The sequence below is a fragment of the Peromyscus californicus genome, unplaced genomic scaffold (genome assembly GCF_007827085.1).
Source record: "Peromyscus californicus insignis strain IS unplaced genomic scaffold, ASM782708v3 Scaffold_15__1_contigs__length_86483966, whole genome shotgun sequence".
NCBI lineage: Eukaryota > Metazoa > Chordata > Mammalia > Rodentia > Cricetidae > Peromyscus > Peromyscus californicus.
In genome coordinates, this window is record NW_026294447.1 from 1,131,907 (window position 1) to 1,150,708 (window position 18,802).

The window sequence follows — 18,802 nt, forward strand, 5'->3', positions numbered from 1 at the left end:
AAATCATAAAGATTCCACAGTATTGTTATTATTTGCATGATTTTATTTTATTTACCTTTATTTTATGTGTATGCTTTTGCTTGCATGTATTTATGTGCACCATGTGTGTACCTGGTATCTGTGGAGACCAGAAGAAGGTCTTGGCTTCCCTGGAACTGGAGTTACACACAGTTGTTAGCCTCTGTATGGGGGCTGGGAATTGAACACAGGTCTTCTATAAGAGCAACCAATGCTCTTATCCACTGAGCCATCTCTTCAAACCCATTGCATGATTTTTAATGTACCAAGGAATTTCTTACATGTGCTCTTTAACTTATACTCCCTCCCTCCCTCCTTTGCCCTAATTTCCACAAAAATATCTATGTTCCATAGGGAAAAGGGTTTTTTGCAATACAGTGTGTAAGTATTACAGCTTCAAGGGAAAAGATATCCCCAGTGTAAGTGTTACAGCTCTGAGGAGAAATATATCCTGGCAGTTGTCAGCCAAGGAACACCACAAAGTCACACTGCACAACAAACCTCACAGAAGAGATTTATTGGGAAAAACACAGGAGAATGGCTACCTCTGCTCAGGCGAGAAGAGCAGGGAACAGAGTAGAAGACAGGCTTATATAGGGTTTCTTGGGGGGTGGAGTTTTTGAGGGCAGGGGTTGGTGGGTTGTAACACAAATTTTAAAAAGTCTTATTAATAAAAACAAACCCAGAGCCAGGTATTGGGGTGAATGCTGAAAGATCAGAGAAACAGAACAAGCCACAGCTAACCTCACCTCCATAACTTCTCAGTTGATCTTGTTTTCATGAACCTTCTGGAGTCCTCACCCAAATGGATCTCACCTGAACTGCTGCTAAAAGCTAAAAGCTTAAAAAGAGCTCTAGTTCCTGGTCCTCATGCCTTATATACCTCTCTGCTTCCTGCCATCACTTCCTAGGATAAGAGGCATGTGTCACCAGGCCTGGCTGTTTCCCATGTGGCTTTGAAATCACAGAGATCTGGATGGATCTCTGCCTCTGGAATGCTTGGATTAAAGGCGTGTGCCACCACTGCCTAACCTCTATGTTTAATATTGTGGCTGTTCTGTTCTCTGACTCCCAGATAAGTTTATTGGGGTACACAATATATCAACCACAGTGGGTTTTGAAGTCCTGAGTTTGGGCTTATTGCTCTGTAGGGCAGAGCTTGGCTACTTGTGTCTCAAGGGACTGAGTTAGGCTGTTATGGCCTTTAGAGTGTTCTGTGGGCAGAGCCTGGCAGATCCTTAAGGAAGGGGCCTGGCCACTCGGGACTTACACAGGGGACGACACAGGGAGCTGTTCAGGGTTAGATAAGTACTGAGTGGTTTAGTTTTCAGGATGTGCCCTCGATGGTGCTGAATTAAGTCTAAGAATAAAGAAAAACTTGATTTTTGAAAGAATTCTGTAGAGGTAAAGCACAAAAAATCAGCAGAGATTATATCATTGTTTGCACAATTCTACTTACATAGTTAGGAAAGTGGAGAGTTTGCCATGACCCAAGTTTGCATTTCCCCAAGATTCATATATTGGATTTTATTAACTGCTGGGAACTGAACCCAGGGCTTCATTCATAGTAGACACACATTTTTCCTATTAAGTCACAACTGCATGTATTCATATATTCATGTAAGCATTGCAGCTGGGATGGAAAGGTATCCTGGCAGTTGGGAGCAAGGAGTACCACAAAGTCACTGTAAGCATAGCAGCTTATATACTCTGCTCTAGGGAAGGGATTCCCCAGTGAAAGTGTACCAACTCTTTTCCTGCAGAGGAAGGAGGTTTTTCCCTTGAGAAGTTGTTACTACTGCTCCTGAGAAGTGTTATAGCTCTTCTCTACTAAGGGAAGTTTCCCCAGTGAAAGTGTTATAGCTCTGTTCTGCTCCCTGTGCTGTGCTCCAGCAAAGTGTTCCAGTTCTGCTCAGGGTCCTGGAGTATAGCAACTCTGCTCTGCTAGGGGATAGTTTCCCCAGGGAAAGTGTTATGGCTCTGCTCCGCTCCGCTCCAGTGAAAGCTGTTACAGCTGGGCTCTGCTCTGGTGAAAATGTCACACCACACAACAAACCTCACTCAAGAGATTTATTGGGAAGGAAGAATCCAGGAGGGTGGCTGCCTTGGGTGAGAAACAGCAGCAAACTGAGCAGGGTATAGACCTTATATACGATTTCTTGGGGGCGCTTTCTAGGGTGGCTTGGGATTGGTGAATTTTTGTAGCCTGATTGTGGGGCAAGCTCAGGGATTGGTAGGATTTCATGCTCAGGGATTGGTGAAAATCTGCAGCCTAACTCTGGGGGCAAGCTCAGGGATTGGTGGGATTTCAAGCCCTGGTCCTGGGGTCAAGTCAGGGTCAGGGTGTTTTTCCTTGGCCCAGGTCTCAGGTATAGTCAGAGGCAGGGTGTTTTTTCCCTTGGCCCTTTTTACTCTGCAGATCATATATTGAAACAATCGCCAATGTGATAATTTGTAGAGGTGGGTTTTGGGGAGGTGGTTAGTACCTTGCTAAACTGCCAGAGCTCCACAGGAGGTTGTTCATCTTTCCTCCATGTCAGGACAAAGAAGGCACCACTGATGATGAATGGATACTGGTTGCTTATCCTTGATCTTGGACTTCAGCCCTCAGAACTATGATGATGAATCTCTTGTGTATTTTCTAGGCTATGATATAGTATTTTGTCAGTACCCCAAATAGACTAAGGCAGAGTTAGCACTATTTTCTTTTGCTCTATATTGAACTATAAATGATTTATGTGTTTGTTACAACCCATCTTAAGCACACCTCATAACTTGAATGTGTATATGCATATGTGTGTGTATGTATAGTGTCTGTTTCCTTTATATACGAAGGGAGACCTTGATTGTACCCTGTGGTGATAAAGATAGTTAATCAGAGCAAATGCTAATTTTTCATTCTTGATTTTTCAGGTTGTTGCCAGACATGAAGATTTACTGGCACAAGCAACTGGGATTGAGTCTTTGGAAGGTATATTTTTATTATCTATTACTGTTAGATGGAGCTAGGTTAGGGACCCAAAAGCTTTTTTGAGCTTGAGGGCTAGCTAGAAGGTACTTCTAAATTTTGTTGTCCATACAGACTCTGTTGTAGCTACTGAGCTTTACTAGAAAGATCTAAAGCAACCAACAGATAATGTGATAATAGACAAGGTGGCAGTGTACTAGGAAAACTTAAAACTTCATTAACGGATCCTTGAGTTAAACCATCTGGGTTCAGAGCACTTCTTGAGCAAGTTAACTTTGCTCTGCTGCAGTTATTTGTAACAGATATACTAATGCATACCTAAATATTATCTTAAGGATTAAATGATTGAGGAAAATGCTCAAAACAGGCTTGCATATATGAGTATTCCTATAAATTTTATTTAATTAAAACAATAAAAAAATTAGTATTGTTAGAATAGGTAGTAGTGGAAGTAGGTGTGGAATTTTATGTATTTTTTCCTTTCTTTGACATTCTTATCAGTATCATAGAATAATAACAGATTAAAGTTTTATTTGTGTGATTCATGTTTGACTAATTCTTTTATGAATTTTTCATTTTTTCTTGATTACATTTTATAAGTATGAAATGTTACTATTATGTTTTTCATTATTACTTGCTGTCTCAGTTAAGAGTTTCAATTGCTGTGATAAAAGACCATGACCAAAAGTAATTTGGGGAGGAAGGGTTTATTTCAGCTTATAACTTTCATTTTGCACTCTATCCCTAAGGAAAGTCAGGACAGGAACTCGAGGAAGGTTCTGAAGCAGAGGTCATGGAGGAGTGCTATTCAATTATTAAAGTATTTCAGTTGTTCAGCTTGTTCTTCCTGGCTCACTTAGTGTGCTTTCTTACCAACCTCAGGACTACCTGCCCCAGCATGGTACCACCCACTAGAAAATGCCCTTCAGGGTTCCTGTAGGCAATCTTGATGGAGGCATTTTTCACCCTCAGTTCTTCTTCCCAGATAACTCTAGCTTGTGTCAAATTATGACCCTTGTGTTTTGATTACTATTATTAACCACATCCATAGAAAGTTAAATGATTTTATTTTCTATGTTGATCAAATTCTTAAGGAAAAGGGTTTTATTTTCTGTGAAGCAATATCCTTGGTTTTGTCTAACTATTTCTCATGGTGTCAAAGGAATGAGCTTTTACCTCAGAATCCCTGTTTCTGAAGCACCCTGGGAAAGAGCTTAGCATTCTGGGAAGTGGTATTTTGATTGTTAATTTGAAAATCTGAAGAAGTTAAGAGTCTCTAAGTATTGATAGCCCTAATTATTTTTTAATCTCTTAACTTTTTTTAAAATGAATTTCTAAGAACAGTAATATTTTAATGATAACTTTATAATATAATTTTCACTTGTGAAGTGATGTAGTACATTGATTAGGTGAGTCATCATTATAGCAGAAATACTTTTCATTATGTCTTCATTCATTTATAAAACTTTCATCTCTTATTTATTTGTTTGTTTATTTGTTTATTTTGGCTTTCTGAGGCAGGATTTCCCTGTGTAGCCCTGGCTGTCCTGGAACTCACTCTGTACCATGCTGGCTTCTAACTCAGAGATTCCCCTGCTTCTGCCTACCAAGTGCTGGGATTAAAGATATACACCACATGCCCAGCTCCTCTTAATATTTTTTTGAGATGGTCTCACAGTTTAGCCCTGGCTGGCCTGAAACTAACTGTGCAGACCTTGTTCATCTCAAACTCCCAGAAATCCACCTGCCTCTGCCTCCAGAGTGCTGGGATTAAAGGAGTGGGTTACCATACTAGCCTCATTATGTTTTTTCTATCTGCATATTCTTACAATGTGCTTGTTTTTCCCAGGATACTTTTTGTCCTTCTAGTTGTGAGTCTTAGCCTTTAAAGGCTGAGCCATCTCTCTAGTCCCTTTCACAGAATACTTTTTAAGGGTTACAACATTTAAAACACCATTAGGGCTGAGTTGTAAGTCAGTGTTAAACAGCTTGCCTAACATGTATGAGGCCCTGGGTTTAATTCCTGGCATTGTGAAGCCCTTATATCCATATCTATATACTCATATATCTACATATATATGTATGTATTTGTATGTTATCATAGGGTGTATTTCAAAACACTTACTAGAATGTTATTTTGAGATGCCAAAAAGTGTACTACACTTAGAAAATTTAATCCTTAATCCTAACTTCTTCATCTTTCTCCCTTGTATTTGAAAAAATTTTGTAAGTAGTTTGGAGGTACATTCATTCAGCCTGAGACAGGGTTTCTCTGTGTAGTTTTGGTACCTGTCCTGGGTCTCGCTCTATAGACCAGGCTAGCCTCAAACTCACAGAGATCTGCCTGGCTCTGCCTCCCGAGTGCTGGGATTAAAGGTGTGCACCACCACCACCTAGCCATTCAGGCTATTTTTAAAGAGAATTTATTCCCATTTTTTTTCCCACTGTTCATTTAGTCAATTAAGGAGCAGTTGAGAACTTGTTTGATACCAGGTATTTGAGGAATAGACAAAACCACTGTGTCCTTATAAAACAATCTTTCTTTCAGATGGTAAAGTCAATTAAAAAATGTATAGGTAGCTGGGTGGTGACGGCACACACCTTTAATCCCAGCACTTGGGAGGCAGAGGCAGGCAGATCTCTGTGAGTTCAAGGTCAGCCTGGTCTATAGAGTGAGTTCCAGGACAGCCAAGGCTACACAGAGAAACTTTGTCTGGAAAAACCAAAAGAAAAAAAAAATAAATAAAAGAAAGAAAGAAAGAAAAAAATGTACAAATAGAAAATCAGACATTTTTAAGTCCTACAAAGAAAATCCTGGAGAAGAAGGAACTGTCCTGTAGAGATCTGGAGAGGAATTGTTGAAAGCTTAGGGAATAGTCAGTGGGAACAGGAGTTAACTTGATGTGCTTCAGGGTAAAAAGGAAGGCCAGAGTCACTTTTGTGAATGAGTATGTGAACAGGGGAGAGAATCACAGATGAATTTGCTGGAAGGGAATTTTGATTTCATTCTGAATGCAGGTATTAACCATTAGAGAGTTTGATAGTCAGTGTTGTAAGACAAGGTGAGTGTTGTAAGTAATTTTTCCTGCTGGCTCCACAGGGTGACAGCACTGGTAGAGTAGTTGACGTTGGTGGTGCTTCGAATTAGTGTGGTAAATAGAGAGCAGTTGATGGGAGTCAAATTGAAACAGAACTGAAAGGATTCCTTGAGGGGCTTGAAAGTGGTGTGAGAAGTCACCGGTGATTCTGTAGATTTTGGTCTGCTAAACTGGATGCGATTATTGAAGTGGGATAAATCATAGGATTGTGACTTGGCAGGGTTGGGATATTGCAGAAGTCACCTTCGACATACTAAATTTGACAGGCCAGAATTTAGGGATGGAGGTGAAGATGTTTGTATATAGGAAGATGTAAAGAGGATATTACTTACCCCTTTCTATGTACATGTTTATAAGTAAATCAGTGTTTATGGAAAAGGAAGCATTTAAATGCTGGATTGAATGAACCCTTGAAAGGACGTAGGTGAGAAGAAGATGAGTGAAGCTGAAGTCTTAACAGAGACTTGAGCTCAGGAGCAGCTGGAGACCAGTGGAAGCCTAAGAAGTGCGCTGACTCTGGCTTCAAGAGCACGACTTTGGACTTTAGCTTTACTGCAGGAGTGGAGATGACACCACAGAAGGATACTAAATAGAGAATTCAGCTGGAACTTTAAATACCACTCAAAGGTTTAAAAAATAATTGTAGCAAATATGTATAATTTTACCATTACAGCTTAAATTTTAAACAAGTTTCAAGTGTGTGATTGAGAGGTGCCGCGTATGTTTTCAGTGTTACACAGCCCTCAGCACTGTATAGTTTTAAAATGTCTACACTATGTCAAGTGGAAACCTGTCAGCAGTAAGTAGCCATACCTAGTTTCCTGTCAGGCTTCTGTCATGGACCAGGTATTGGAGGGGGAGGCTAGTTGCAGGCTTTTATAACTATAGAAGTTATATTGGTTGCCTGCATCAGGATGATGGCAGAAAAGCATTAAGATTGTATTTATGTATATTTTTGTGTTTGATTATTTTGGTCCAGTGTGAGGCTTATAAATTTATAAAGCCTATATGAGTTGTTATCTTTCCTAGGTGTTCTTCAGATGATGCAGACAAGAATTGGAGCTTTACAAGGAGCTGTTGATAGGTACTGTTGTTCACTTTATAAATATATGAGATGGAACTATTTCTAGTCATTAATATGTGTGCACATGTAACTGTTTTTAGATTTACTTATTTGTGTATGCTTGTGTTTCAATGTAATGTATATGTGTGCATGTGGCATATGGCATATATGTGTTTATGGGTGTGTGCATAGAGGTCAAAGGTAGCTGTTGGGTATCTGCTATCACTCTCTACCTATTCCTGAGAGAGAGAGAGAGAGAGAGAGAGAGAGAGAGAGAGAGAGAGAGAGAGAGAGTCACTCTCATTGAACTTGGAGTGAGGCTGGTGACCAGCAAGTCCCAGAGATCCTCCTGTCTCCTTCCCTGATAGCATGGGGTCACAGGTTCACGCCTAGCCATGCCCAACTTTTTACATAGGTGCTGGGGTCTTACCTCAGATTTTTATGCTTGTACAGTAAGCATTCTTACCCACTGAGCCATCTCTCTAGTCCCCCATTGATTACTTTGAAAATGATTTTTACTCTTTTTCCTTTTTTTTTTGGCCTTAGGATGAAATCAAAAATTGTTGAGCCATATAATAAAATAGTAGCCCGTACTGCACAGCTAGCAAGACTTCAGGTAGGTAATCACATCTGGTTCTTTATCTTTCACACTGTTTTGTAAGTGGGGAAAATTTGTTGTGCCTGTGGTATGTATAGGTGGCTGTACTTGTGCATGAAGGAGTAGACTAGAGGTTGGTGTTAAGTGTCTCTGTGGTAATATTGTGTTCCCCCAAATATCATGTACCCTAATAAACTTACCTGGGGTCAGAGAACAGAAAAGCCACTAGATACTTAGGATAGGCAGTGGTAGCACACGCCTTTAATCCTAGCATTCCAGAGGCAGAAATCCATCTGTTCAAGGATACAGCCAAGCATGGTGACTCACGCCTTTAATCCCAGAAAGCGAGTGATGGTAGAAAGCAGAAAGGTATATAAGGCGTGAGGACCAGAAACTAGAAGCATTTGGCTGGTTAAGCTTTTAGGTTTTGAGCAGCACAGTTCACCTGAGAGCCATTCGGATATGAGGACACAGAGGCTTCCGTCTGAGGAAACAAGATCAGCTGAGAAGTTAGCCAGGTGAGGTTAGCTGTGGCTTGTTCTATCTCTCTGATCTTCCAGTGTTCACCCCAATACCTGGCTCAGGTTTGATTTTATTAATAAGAACTGTTTAAGATTCCTGTTATATGTCTCTGTGTGGAAGTTATTCTTTGATGATTTAACACATGCATACAATACGTCTTAATTATATTCACTCCCACTTTCCCTTCTTTTTCTTAGACTTGCCTAACAGATATCCTTTACCCTCTTTGTAAAATAACTCACTGAGTCCAATTTGTACCACCTACCTGCACAGGAGGGTGGAGCCATCCACTGGACTCCTTTGCGTTTTCAGGGACATGCTGAAGTTCTGTGCCAGTGTTATTGAGGAAAGCAGCTAGATGATACTGTGCTCTTGTTCCATAGAAACATGCCTCTGTTCTTCCTTCAGGGAGATAGAGATACCCAGTGTATTAAGGAGATCTCCACCAGCAGGGGTACTGGAAGAAATGGGTAATGGTGGTTGAACCTGTGTCACAACATAGGAGAAAAGTGAGTCTTCTTCCCCAGGCTGCCCATCTGTTTCTGGTCCTTGGCAGTTGGCATTGGACAAATGGCCAACAAGTTGGGTCAGGATAGATAAGCAGCTTCTGTATCTAGTAAGTATTCTTTCCTCCTGCCTACTGCTCACCTGTTACTGAGGCTTCGCTAATATGATACTGTACTTACAGTGGAGCCAGAGAGTGTTTGTGCCTTTACAGTTTAAACGTGAATTGTCCTTCTTGGAAGACAGTGTCCAGAATTTTGCTCTAAGTGAATCATTTCTAGCTGGTCCTTTCTGGGCCACTCAGAACAGTTCCTTTTCAATGCCCTACCTTTCAGCTACATATACATCGGTTGTGATTCAGGTAGCATAATTCTCACTGGGTATATTTTCTGGAGTTTTGTGGGTTACCGTGAGATGGTGGCTGAATTAAAGCAGTCCATACTTGCTTTTTCTTCCCTATCACCCCCTCTTCTTCTTTGCCTCCCCCACTGTTATTTTTTTCTGTTGGTGTAACCTCAAAGGCCTCCTGTATTATATTTAAAAATGGTGTTAGATGTCTTAGTTCAGTTTTGTAACATTCTCTAAATATCTGGGGCAGTTTGTTTCATAAAATCTATAGCTATTAAGGATCATGTTTCCATCGATTCTGGTTTGATATTGTTGATTTTCAGAAGAACTTAATAGGTGGTTGGAGAAATTCACAATATTCTTTTTCTTTTCTTTGACCCCGTCAGAGCTGACAACCTTAAGTAGACATTTCTTTTTCTGTTTCGAGGCAAGTTAAGAGGTTTCTGTACTACCTGTGAATAAGGTTCTCAGGGTTCCAACTGGGGTCTCTGTGTGGGCCATTTTTTCCCCAGGTGTTTGGATATCATGGATTAGGATGTTGGCTGCTAGCCCACCAGCTACTTCAGTAACCTGAAAAATTCACTCCTTTCACAGAAGTGTCAATAAATCAATACTGAGAAAACCTCCTGTTAAGACAGGAACAGACATGAAGCTCATATGAAGGAATTCATCATGGTTTTATGAGAAGTCACCAAAACTGTCCTTAAACTGGACCATGCCTGTTACTATAAAGGGGGCATACATTCTGATATTGTCTATATGTCCATTGAATATGTCCTGTGATGAGAACAGATTTCCTTGATTGGGTTTGGCTGACTGTTTCCTAACCTCATTCTCTTGGACTGAGGATGGTCTTTTGAGATTGGCTAGATGGTTGGTCTGGAGGACAGAGAGGAAAAGGTGTTTTCCTCATGTGGGAATGGTCAGGAGAGAGGAGAGGAGGGAAAGAGTTTGAAGAGAGCAACTGAGAGTTGTCTGTTGGTCAGGAGACAGTGGATGCTCTCATTGGGTTCCCTGTCTTTGTAGTAGGAAGAGGTATAGAAAATTTGCTGATAGTATTGATTGGAGATGGGACTCATTCACTGTATCTGAATCCAATTCTATAGGTCTAGACTGGGCTTATATACTATAATCATACAGACCTAGAAGCAGCTTCTTAGTTTGAAATCTAGATATAAAAGCCTGGACATAGAGGATTTCCCACTACTGTCCCTCTATTTAGAGAACAGATTGAGCTGGAGAATTAACAGTTTAAATTCTTCAGTGTCTTAATTTATATTGAGATTGGGCAATAGTACAAAGCAAAGTCAACTTTCTTCTTAAAACTCTATAACTTAAATTTTCCCCAGTTATCAATTGGGCCCAAGTAGAAGGTCTTTTGTAAAGCTAGGAGTATTTCTCTTAAATGAGAAAGAGTAAAGGAAGTATCTGGTGGGCCAGAAAGAGGAGAAGTGACATATACTTCAGAGGGTGGACACACCCACAGAGACAGTACTGGGATGCTCAATGAAATGAATGAGAAATGGTACTGGCGGCAGCACTGGTTACTGGCGGAAAGGTCACAGTCACGACAGAACCTGGTTACTTAGTAGCAGAGAGCTTTATTAGGAGGAAGCAGGGGAAGGGACAAAAGGACCAGGCCTGGGAAAGAGCACATGCAGAGGGCAGAGAGAAAGATAGGGTGGGGGGCAAGAGAGAGCAGAGAGAGGGCGGGGTCTGCATCCAGCTTTTTAGGGGCTCCCGGTATGGAGCTACACCATGCATAAGCTGATTGTGTGACCATGCCGTGTGCATGTAGTTGCCAGCACACACTGATGACATAAGATGCAAGACCCTGAACTGCGCATGTGTAGCTGGAGTAAGGGCAGAATTCTAACATTCCATATTTTTTGCTTATTATAAAAAAAGGGAGTGAATAGGAATAGGGGCATCGTTTCTCCCAGAAAAACCGCTACCAGCTGACTTGGTGGGTGTTGGTTGGCTCTTGCGGGGGTAGGCGTCCTGGGATGGTGGGCTGTCCTGGGATGGTGGGCTGTCCTGGGATGGTGGGCTGTCCTGGGATGGTGGGCTGTCCTGGGATGGTGGGCTGTCCTGGGGTGGTGGGCTGTCCTGGGGTGGTGGACTGTCCTGGGGTGGTGGGCTGTCCTGGGATGGTGGACTGTCCTGGGATGGTGGGCTGTCCTGGGGTGGTGGGCTGTCCTGGGGTGGTGGACTGTCCTGGGGTGGTGGGCTGTCCTGGGGTGGTGGGCTGTCCTGGGATGGTGGGCTGTCCTGAGGTGGTGGGCTGTCCTGGGGTGGTGGGCTGTCCTGGGATGGTGGGCTGTCCTGGGGTGGTGGGCTGTCCTGGGGTGGTGGGCTGTCCTGCTGCCTCGGAGCCGTTCATTCCTCTTGGCCTGGCACTCTGGCCGCCTTTGTGTCTGACAGGCTGCTGGTGAGATAGAGAAAACTTAGAGAAAAAGAATCATTATTATTTTTCTTTTCTTTGGAGTGTTTCCAGACCAGGGGAGTTTGTGTGTTTGGCACTTATCTGAAGTAGATCTGACCTGTCCAGATGGATTTAAGCTGGCTTCTGGAGCTTTGGAAAAATTTTGAACACGTTCGGAAGGAGCCATGAGAAAATTAGTAACCACTGTAGTATTTAGTACTCTGCTTAATTTTTACCTGAGATAAGCTTTATTAGAGGTAGACTATTTAAGGCACCTGTTTCCTTTATTAGTTTAGCATTCAGGAGACACAGCTGATCAATTGTTGAGAGCATTTAACAGTAATAGATGGTTATATTGAAGTCTGTTTTTGTAGAGCCCAGACACTTTTTGGTCTGGGGATATAAATGCCTTTTAGCTATTACAGTTTCTTACTTGATGGTCTCTGGACTCCAGTTCTGTGGTGGTCCGAAGCAGCCAGTAGCTGAGCAGTTAATTAGAAGAGGGAACCAGGAAAAGAAAAGCTTGTAGGATGATAACTCATTTCTTTGGAATTAGGGACAAGGCAGAGATCAGGGCCCTGTCTATGTCACTGTGCACGAGGAGGAGAAGCACTTCTGACAGGTCTGGAGTGGGGCACATGGAGGGAGCAATGAAATGAAAGCTCCTATCTTAGCTGGAAAATCTTTTCCCATTAAGTAACCCTGAAAGTGCAATTAAATCTGGTGAGGTGAGTAAGGCTGTCCTCCCTACCCCAACAATAGGGAAACAAGAAGAGTTGGATTAATTGGGTTGGCAGAGGAAATCTCAAAACAACCTAATATTGACTGTGTTGTGTGGTTATTAGAATTAATAATGAAAAAGAGCAAACTGAGCAAGAAAAAAAAAATTGTACAATTTGAGAAAAAAAGGGACACCAAGAAGTATAATGGAGCCAAGTGCTGTGTTCAAGGAGATAATGTTTATCTCTGAGGTTAAATAGAACAAAGGGAGTGGTGACCTCAGGGCAAGATACTACCCATCTAAGCTTCCAACTTGTGAAAAGGAACTAAAGAGAAGCTTAGAGCTGGGTGTGGTGGTGCACAATTTTAAGCCTGAGGCAGGCGTATTTCTAAGTTTGAGGCCAGCCTGTTCTACAGAGTGAGTTCCAGGACAGCCAAGCTTAGTCAATGAAGGAAACTGAAACTATTGAAAACAGGAAGCTGGTAAAGATATAATTGAGTGAGGGGCCATGTTCCAGCCCTAGCAAGCAGCAGAACCTGGCAACTTTGGCCATGTAGTTCTGGCTTTAAAGTCAAGGATAGAAGGAAGGGGTTATAGAATATCCTCCATGACTAAGGAAAGCTGAGGCCAGGCATATGTCAGGGTGTCCATGGATGGAGGCCCCAAGAGGCCCTTGTGTGAAGTTGTAAAGGTGAAGCCTAGATTGCCTTGGGTACTCCACTATATTGGAGAAAACAGAGCCATGGATACCAGCGGAGGAAAGCTGCTAACAGGGAGTGGAACCAGCCCAAGAGAAAGAAGTGTGTTGCAGTCAATAAAGCTGAATGGAGTTGGAGAGCTGACATGGAGGTGCAGAGTTTGGAATTTGCCCAGCTGGTTTTTGGTCTTGCTTTGGTTGAGTATTTCCTTACTGTGCTCCCCTTTGGAATGGTAATATATATCCTGTGTTGTACCAGGCTTTTTCTTTTGGCCTACCAGCCAGCTCCAAAATCATGATACAGAGACATCTTATTAGTTTTGAATGTTCGGTCTAACTCTTTTAACTTAAATTAACCTGTTTCTCTTTATCTACCTTTTGCCTCAGGGCTTATTACCTTTCTTACTTCTGTGTATCTTACTTTCACTGCTTCTCTATGTCTGTCTGTCTGGTGTCTGCCTGGCTTCTTGTCCCAGGAGTGTCCCTCATTCTTTCCTCCTCCTTCTCTGGTTCTTCTTTTCTCTCCTTCTGAGCCTAGATTTCTCCTCCTAGGTATTCTCTCTGCCTGGCAGCCTTGCCAATCCTTTCTCTACCTAGGCCACTCAGCTCTTTATTAGACCAATTATGTGCCTTAGGCAGGCAAGGTGAAACAAATGCAACACATCTTTACATAATTATACACACATCCTTACATTGTTAAACAAATGCAGCATAAACAAATGTAACACACCTTTACACAGTTAAAATAATGTTCTGCAGCATAGACAAATGTAACACAGCTTTGCCTAGTGAAAATAATCCACAACACAGTGTGTGTTGGAAGTATGTGATCTGCTTTTTCGTTTCGATTTTATAGGGAATTATAGTTAAGAGACTGCGTGAATCTCAGAAGAGACTTTGAACTTTGGACTTTTTTTTTTTTTTTTTTTTTTTTTTTGGTTTTTCGAGACAGGGTTTCTCTGTGTAGCTTTGCGCCTTTCCTGGAACTCACTTGGTAGTCCAGGCTGGCCTCGAACTCACAGAGATCCGCCTGGCTCTGCCTCCCGAGTGCTGGGATTAAAGGCGTGCGCCACCACCGCCCGGCTGAACTTTGGACTTTTAAACAGTGCTGAGACTGTTAAAGACTATGGGGACTTTTAAAGTTGGACTTAATGCATTTCTGCATTATGATATAGCTACAGGCCTCTGGGGGTCAGGGAGTGAAATGTGGTGGTTTGAATGATTGGCCTTCATAAGCCCATAGACAGTAGCACTCGTAGGAAGTGTGTGGCCTTGTTGCAGTAGGTGTGGCCTTGTTGGAGGAAGTGATCACTGGGGGTGGGCTTTGAGGTCTCATATGCTCAAGCCATGCCCAGTGTGGCAGTCACTTTTGGATGCCTGTGGATCCAGATGTAGAACTCTCAGTTCCTTCTCTAGTACCATGTCTGACCACATGCTACCATGCTTCCCACCATGATGATGATAGACTGGATCTCTGATCTGTAAGCCAGACCTAATTACTGTTTTCCTTTAAAAGAGTTGCCATGATCATATTGTGTCTTCACAGCAATAGAAATCCTAACTAAAACAGAAAGTAAGAAGGAAATAGCTATGAAGGATGCTTTTTGCTTTAAACATAAAATTCTGTGATTATGTCTCCAATTAGAAATAAGTACCTTTTTATATCTTTCTCCCCTGCCCCTACTTCCATTTCAGTCTTTTCCCAGAAAACCTTTTCTTTCCTAAAGTAGAAGTTTCTGGCTTCATTATATACATGAATACACCAGTTGAATTTAATTATCACCCCAAGGACTGTATCTTAATTCATTTTAGTAATATTGTTTGCTTATGAATTGCTTCAGTTTTTTCAAAAAAAGTTTGAAGAGCTTATAATCTTTTACATAGAACATTTAAATTTTAAAGTCAATGAAAATTTAAGTTTTATAACTTTCAACACTTAAACATTTTTAAAACTATGCTTTAAAATGTAATAGGGTTTACTGAGAATTCATAAATTCTTCATAAATTTTAAAAATAATTTTGAGCTATTTATCATTTTAGTTTTAAACTTTTAAAATCATACATTTTAGCTTTTAAGTCTAATTTTTAATGTTAAAAGTATATAAGAAAAATTGAAAAAGTCTTTTGATGTCTAGTTTCTTCAGTTCTTTATATATTCTGGAGATCAGCCCTCTGTCAAATGTGGGGTTGGTGAAGATCTTTTCCCATTCTGTAGGCTGTTGTTTTGTTTTATAACCATGTCTTTTGCCCTAAAAAAGCTTCTCAATTTTAAGAGGTCCCATTTATTAATTGTTGCTCTCAGTGTCTGTGCCACTGGTGTTATAATTAGGAAGTGATCTGTGGTGCCAGTGCGTTCAAGACTACTTCCTACTTTCTCTTCTATGCAGTTCAGTGTAACTGGATTTGTGTTGAGGTCTTTGATCCACTTGGACTTAAGTTTTGTGCATGGTGACAGATATGGATCTATTTGGAATCTTCTACATGTCGACATCCAGTTATGCCAACACCATTTGTTGAAGATGCTTTCTTTTTTCTATTGTTCAATTTTGGATTCTTTTTCAAAAATTAGGTGTTCATACATGTGAGGATTAATGTCAGGGTCTTCAATTCTATTCCATTGGTCCACATGTCAGTTTTTATGCCAGTACCAAGCTGTTTTTGTTACTGTAGCTCTATAGTAGAGCTTGAAGTCAGGGATAGTGATGCCTTCAGAGGTTGCTTTATTGTACAAGATTCTTTTAGCTATCCTTGGTTTTTTGTTTTTCCATATGAAGTTGAGTATTGTTCTTTCCAGATCTGTGAAGAATTGTGTTGGGATTTTGAATGGGATTGCATTGAATCTGTAGATTGCTTTTGGTAAGATTGCCATTTTTACTATGTTAATCCTACCTATCCATGAGCATGGGAGATCTTTCCATTTTCTGATATCTTCTTCAATTTCTTTCTTCAGAGACTTAAAGTTCTTGTCATACAGGTCCTTCACTTGCTTAAAGTTACCCCAAGGTATTTTATATTATTTGTGGCTATTGTAAAGGGTGATGTTTCTCTGATTTCTTTCTCAGCCCTTTAATCATTTGTGTATAGGAGGGCTGCTGATTTTTTTGAGTTAATCTTGTATCTTGCCACATTACTAAGGAGTTTGTCAGCTGTAAGAGTTTTGGGTCACTTATGTACACTATCATATTGTCTGCAAATAGTGAAAGTTTGACTTCATTTCCAATTTCTATCCCCTTGATCTCCCTTTGTTGTCTTATTGCTCTAGCTAGAACTTCAAGTTCTAGCTAGAATAAATATGGGAAGAATGGACAGCGTTGTCTTGTTTCTGATTTTAGTGGAATCGCTTTGAGTTTCTCTCCATTTAATTTGATGTTGGCTGATGGCTTGCTGTCAATTGTCTTTATTATGTTTAGGTATGTTCCTTGAATTCCTGATCTCTCTAGGACCTTTATCATGAAGGGGTGTTTGATTTTTTCAAAGACTTTTTTAGCATCTAATGAGATGATCATGTGTGTTTTATTTTTTCTTTCAGTTTGTTTATATGGTGTATTACCTTGATAGATTTTCGTATGTTGAAACATCCTTGCATCCCTGGGATGAAAAAGTCTAGAATAAAGATGGATATCATCCCTGAAACCATTTGTTTTATCATATATGCTTTATATATACTTTTTGTATCAATACTTAGCTGAATTCTTTTTCCTTTTATTTAATATTACAAAATTATTTTATTTACTTTTTTTTTTTTGAGGTACAGTCTCACATAGCCCAAACTGACGTGAAGCTGACTATGTAGCTGAGAATGACCTTGAACTCCTCCAGCCTGTACTTGTCATTTGGTGCCATGCATGTTGGGGATTAAACCCTGGGTCTTGTGTATCCTAGGCAAGTGATATACCAATGGTATTATTTCTTGAGCCTAATTCTATCTTCATGTTCTATAGAGTATGAATCTACTTTACTGGCTTTATAATTAGTTTATGAGCAAGGAAATATATCAAGAAGGAAGTGAAGAAGTAATAGCATAGAAATGCCAAGCTCTGTAAACAATCTAATAACATATAGAGCGATTAGTATAGGAAAACCATGAAAAATGATGCTGATGTAAGAGATTTGGTGCTAGTTTGAGGCTTACTTTTTATTGTTGTTTTTTATTTTTGAGATTGTAATTTAAGTACAATATTTCTCCTTTCCCTTTCTTCCCTCCATACCTTTCCATATACCCCTCACTGCTCTCCTTCAAATTGATGGCCTCTTTTTTCATTAATTGTTATTGCATGCATATATGTATTTTCATATACCTACATATTCCTAAATATAGCCTGTTGCACCCATATAATGTTACTTATATGTATGATTTGAGGGCTGACCATTTGGAACTGGACAACCAATTGGTATGTTTTTCTCCAAGGAAGACCACATCTCCTGTTCTAGCCTTTCTTAATTGCCTGTAGTTCTTTGTGTAGAGCTGATGCCTTGTGGGCTTTTCCATGTCCAGTCTGGCACGTTCATTTATGTGTCACTCTTATTTGGCTCATGTTTGGACAGTCATGTTGGTAAGACTTTATGGGCATAGCTTCTGATGCTATAAGACACAGTCCCACAGCAAATTCTCTGATCCACTGGCTCTTACAGTCTTTTTACCCCCTCTTCGGCAATGTTCTCTGAGCCTTAGATATCATAGTGTTTTGTAACTGTGTCCATTTGGGTTTACAACTTTGCATTTTTATTGGTTGTGGTTTTCTGTAGTCATTTCCATCTGTTGAAAAGAGACTTTTCCTTGATGATGGGTGAAAACTACACTTACGTGTGTTTATGAGGTGTGATAGCTTGAATGTCATTGGCCCCCATAGGCTCATAAGAAGTGCCACTCTTAGGAGGTGTGGCTTTGTTGAAGTAGGTATGGCCTTGTTGGAGGAAGTGTGTCACTGTGGGGGCAGGCTTTGAGGTTTCCTATACATGCCCAGCATTTTAGTTGACTTCTGTTGCCTGCAAGATGTAGGACTCTCAGCTATCTCCCCAGCACCATGTTGCCTGCATGCAGCCATGTCCCCACCATGATGATAATGGACCGAACCTCTGAACTCTTCAGTGAGCCACCACAATTAAACATTGTCCTTTATAAGAGTTGTGTAATCATGGTGTCTCTTCATAGAATTAGAAATCCTAAGACATAAGGATAAATGTTTATAGATTGTTGTTAGGGATTATGCTGGCTTAATAAGTTAGTGGTTGTAGATTCTCCTCCAATAGTTATGATTTCACTAGCACTGAATAGTTAGCTAGGTTTCCAATACCAGGCATGGATATCCCTCTTGTTTAATGGATCTTAAGTACCATTAGAGAGCTGTTGGTTACCACCAAGGTTTGTGTGCCACCGCTGCACCTGTAGGTGTATTGTGCCATGGTATTTGTTGTTTTGGTCCATACATATCATTGCTGGATAGGATCAGTTGGTTGTCTCTTTCATCTGGAAGCTTGCAAGACACCTTCTGGTACTAGGAAAGCTAATTTGAGGCTTACTTTTTAGGGAGCACAGCAGCTTTGATTTCTACTCTACAAAAGCTAGACCGATCACGCTCCAAGGAAGCTCAAATTAGCTGTATGGGTCTAATAAGCAGGGAAGCATTGTTGTACCTGATGTATCAGTGATGCTTTCTTCTGCTGTTGAGACCAGCCTAGTTGTTACCTCAGTACAGCAGAGTGATTGGTGGTCTCACATGACACATTGTTAATTCTTCTTTAATTCTCAAGCCACAGAGTGTGAAATAATTTTCAGCCACTGAGTTTTGTGCTGGTTTCTTAAAGACTAATAGATAATTGATATATTAATTGAACTGTTT

At 40.6% G+C, this 18,802-nt stretch overlaps 1 protein-coding gene across 1 annotated transcript in view; it reads left to right on the forward strand.

Moving 5' to 3' along the window:
• Cog5 (component of oligomeric golgi complex 5) overlaps positions 1-18,802 on the forward strand; it is a 328,259-nt gene that overhangs the window by 11,688 nt on the left and 297,769 nt on the right. The window contains exons 3-5 of the mRNA XM_052738280.1: positions 2,932-2,989; positions 7,114-7,168; positions 7,694-7,763. Coding sequence (XP_052594240.1) covers positions 2,932-2,989; positions 7,114-7,168; positions 7,694-7,763 — 183 coding nt within the window. The remainder of the gene's footprint in view (positions 1-2,931; positions 2,990-7,113; positions 7,169-7,693; positions 7,764-18,802) is intronic.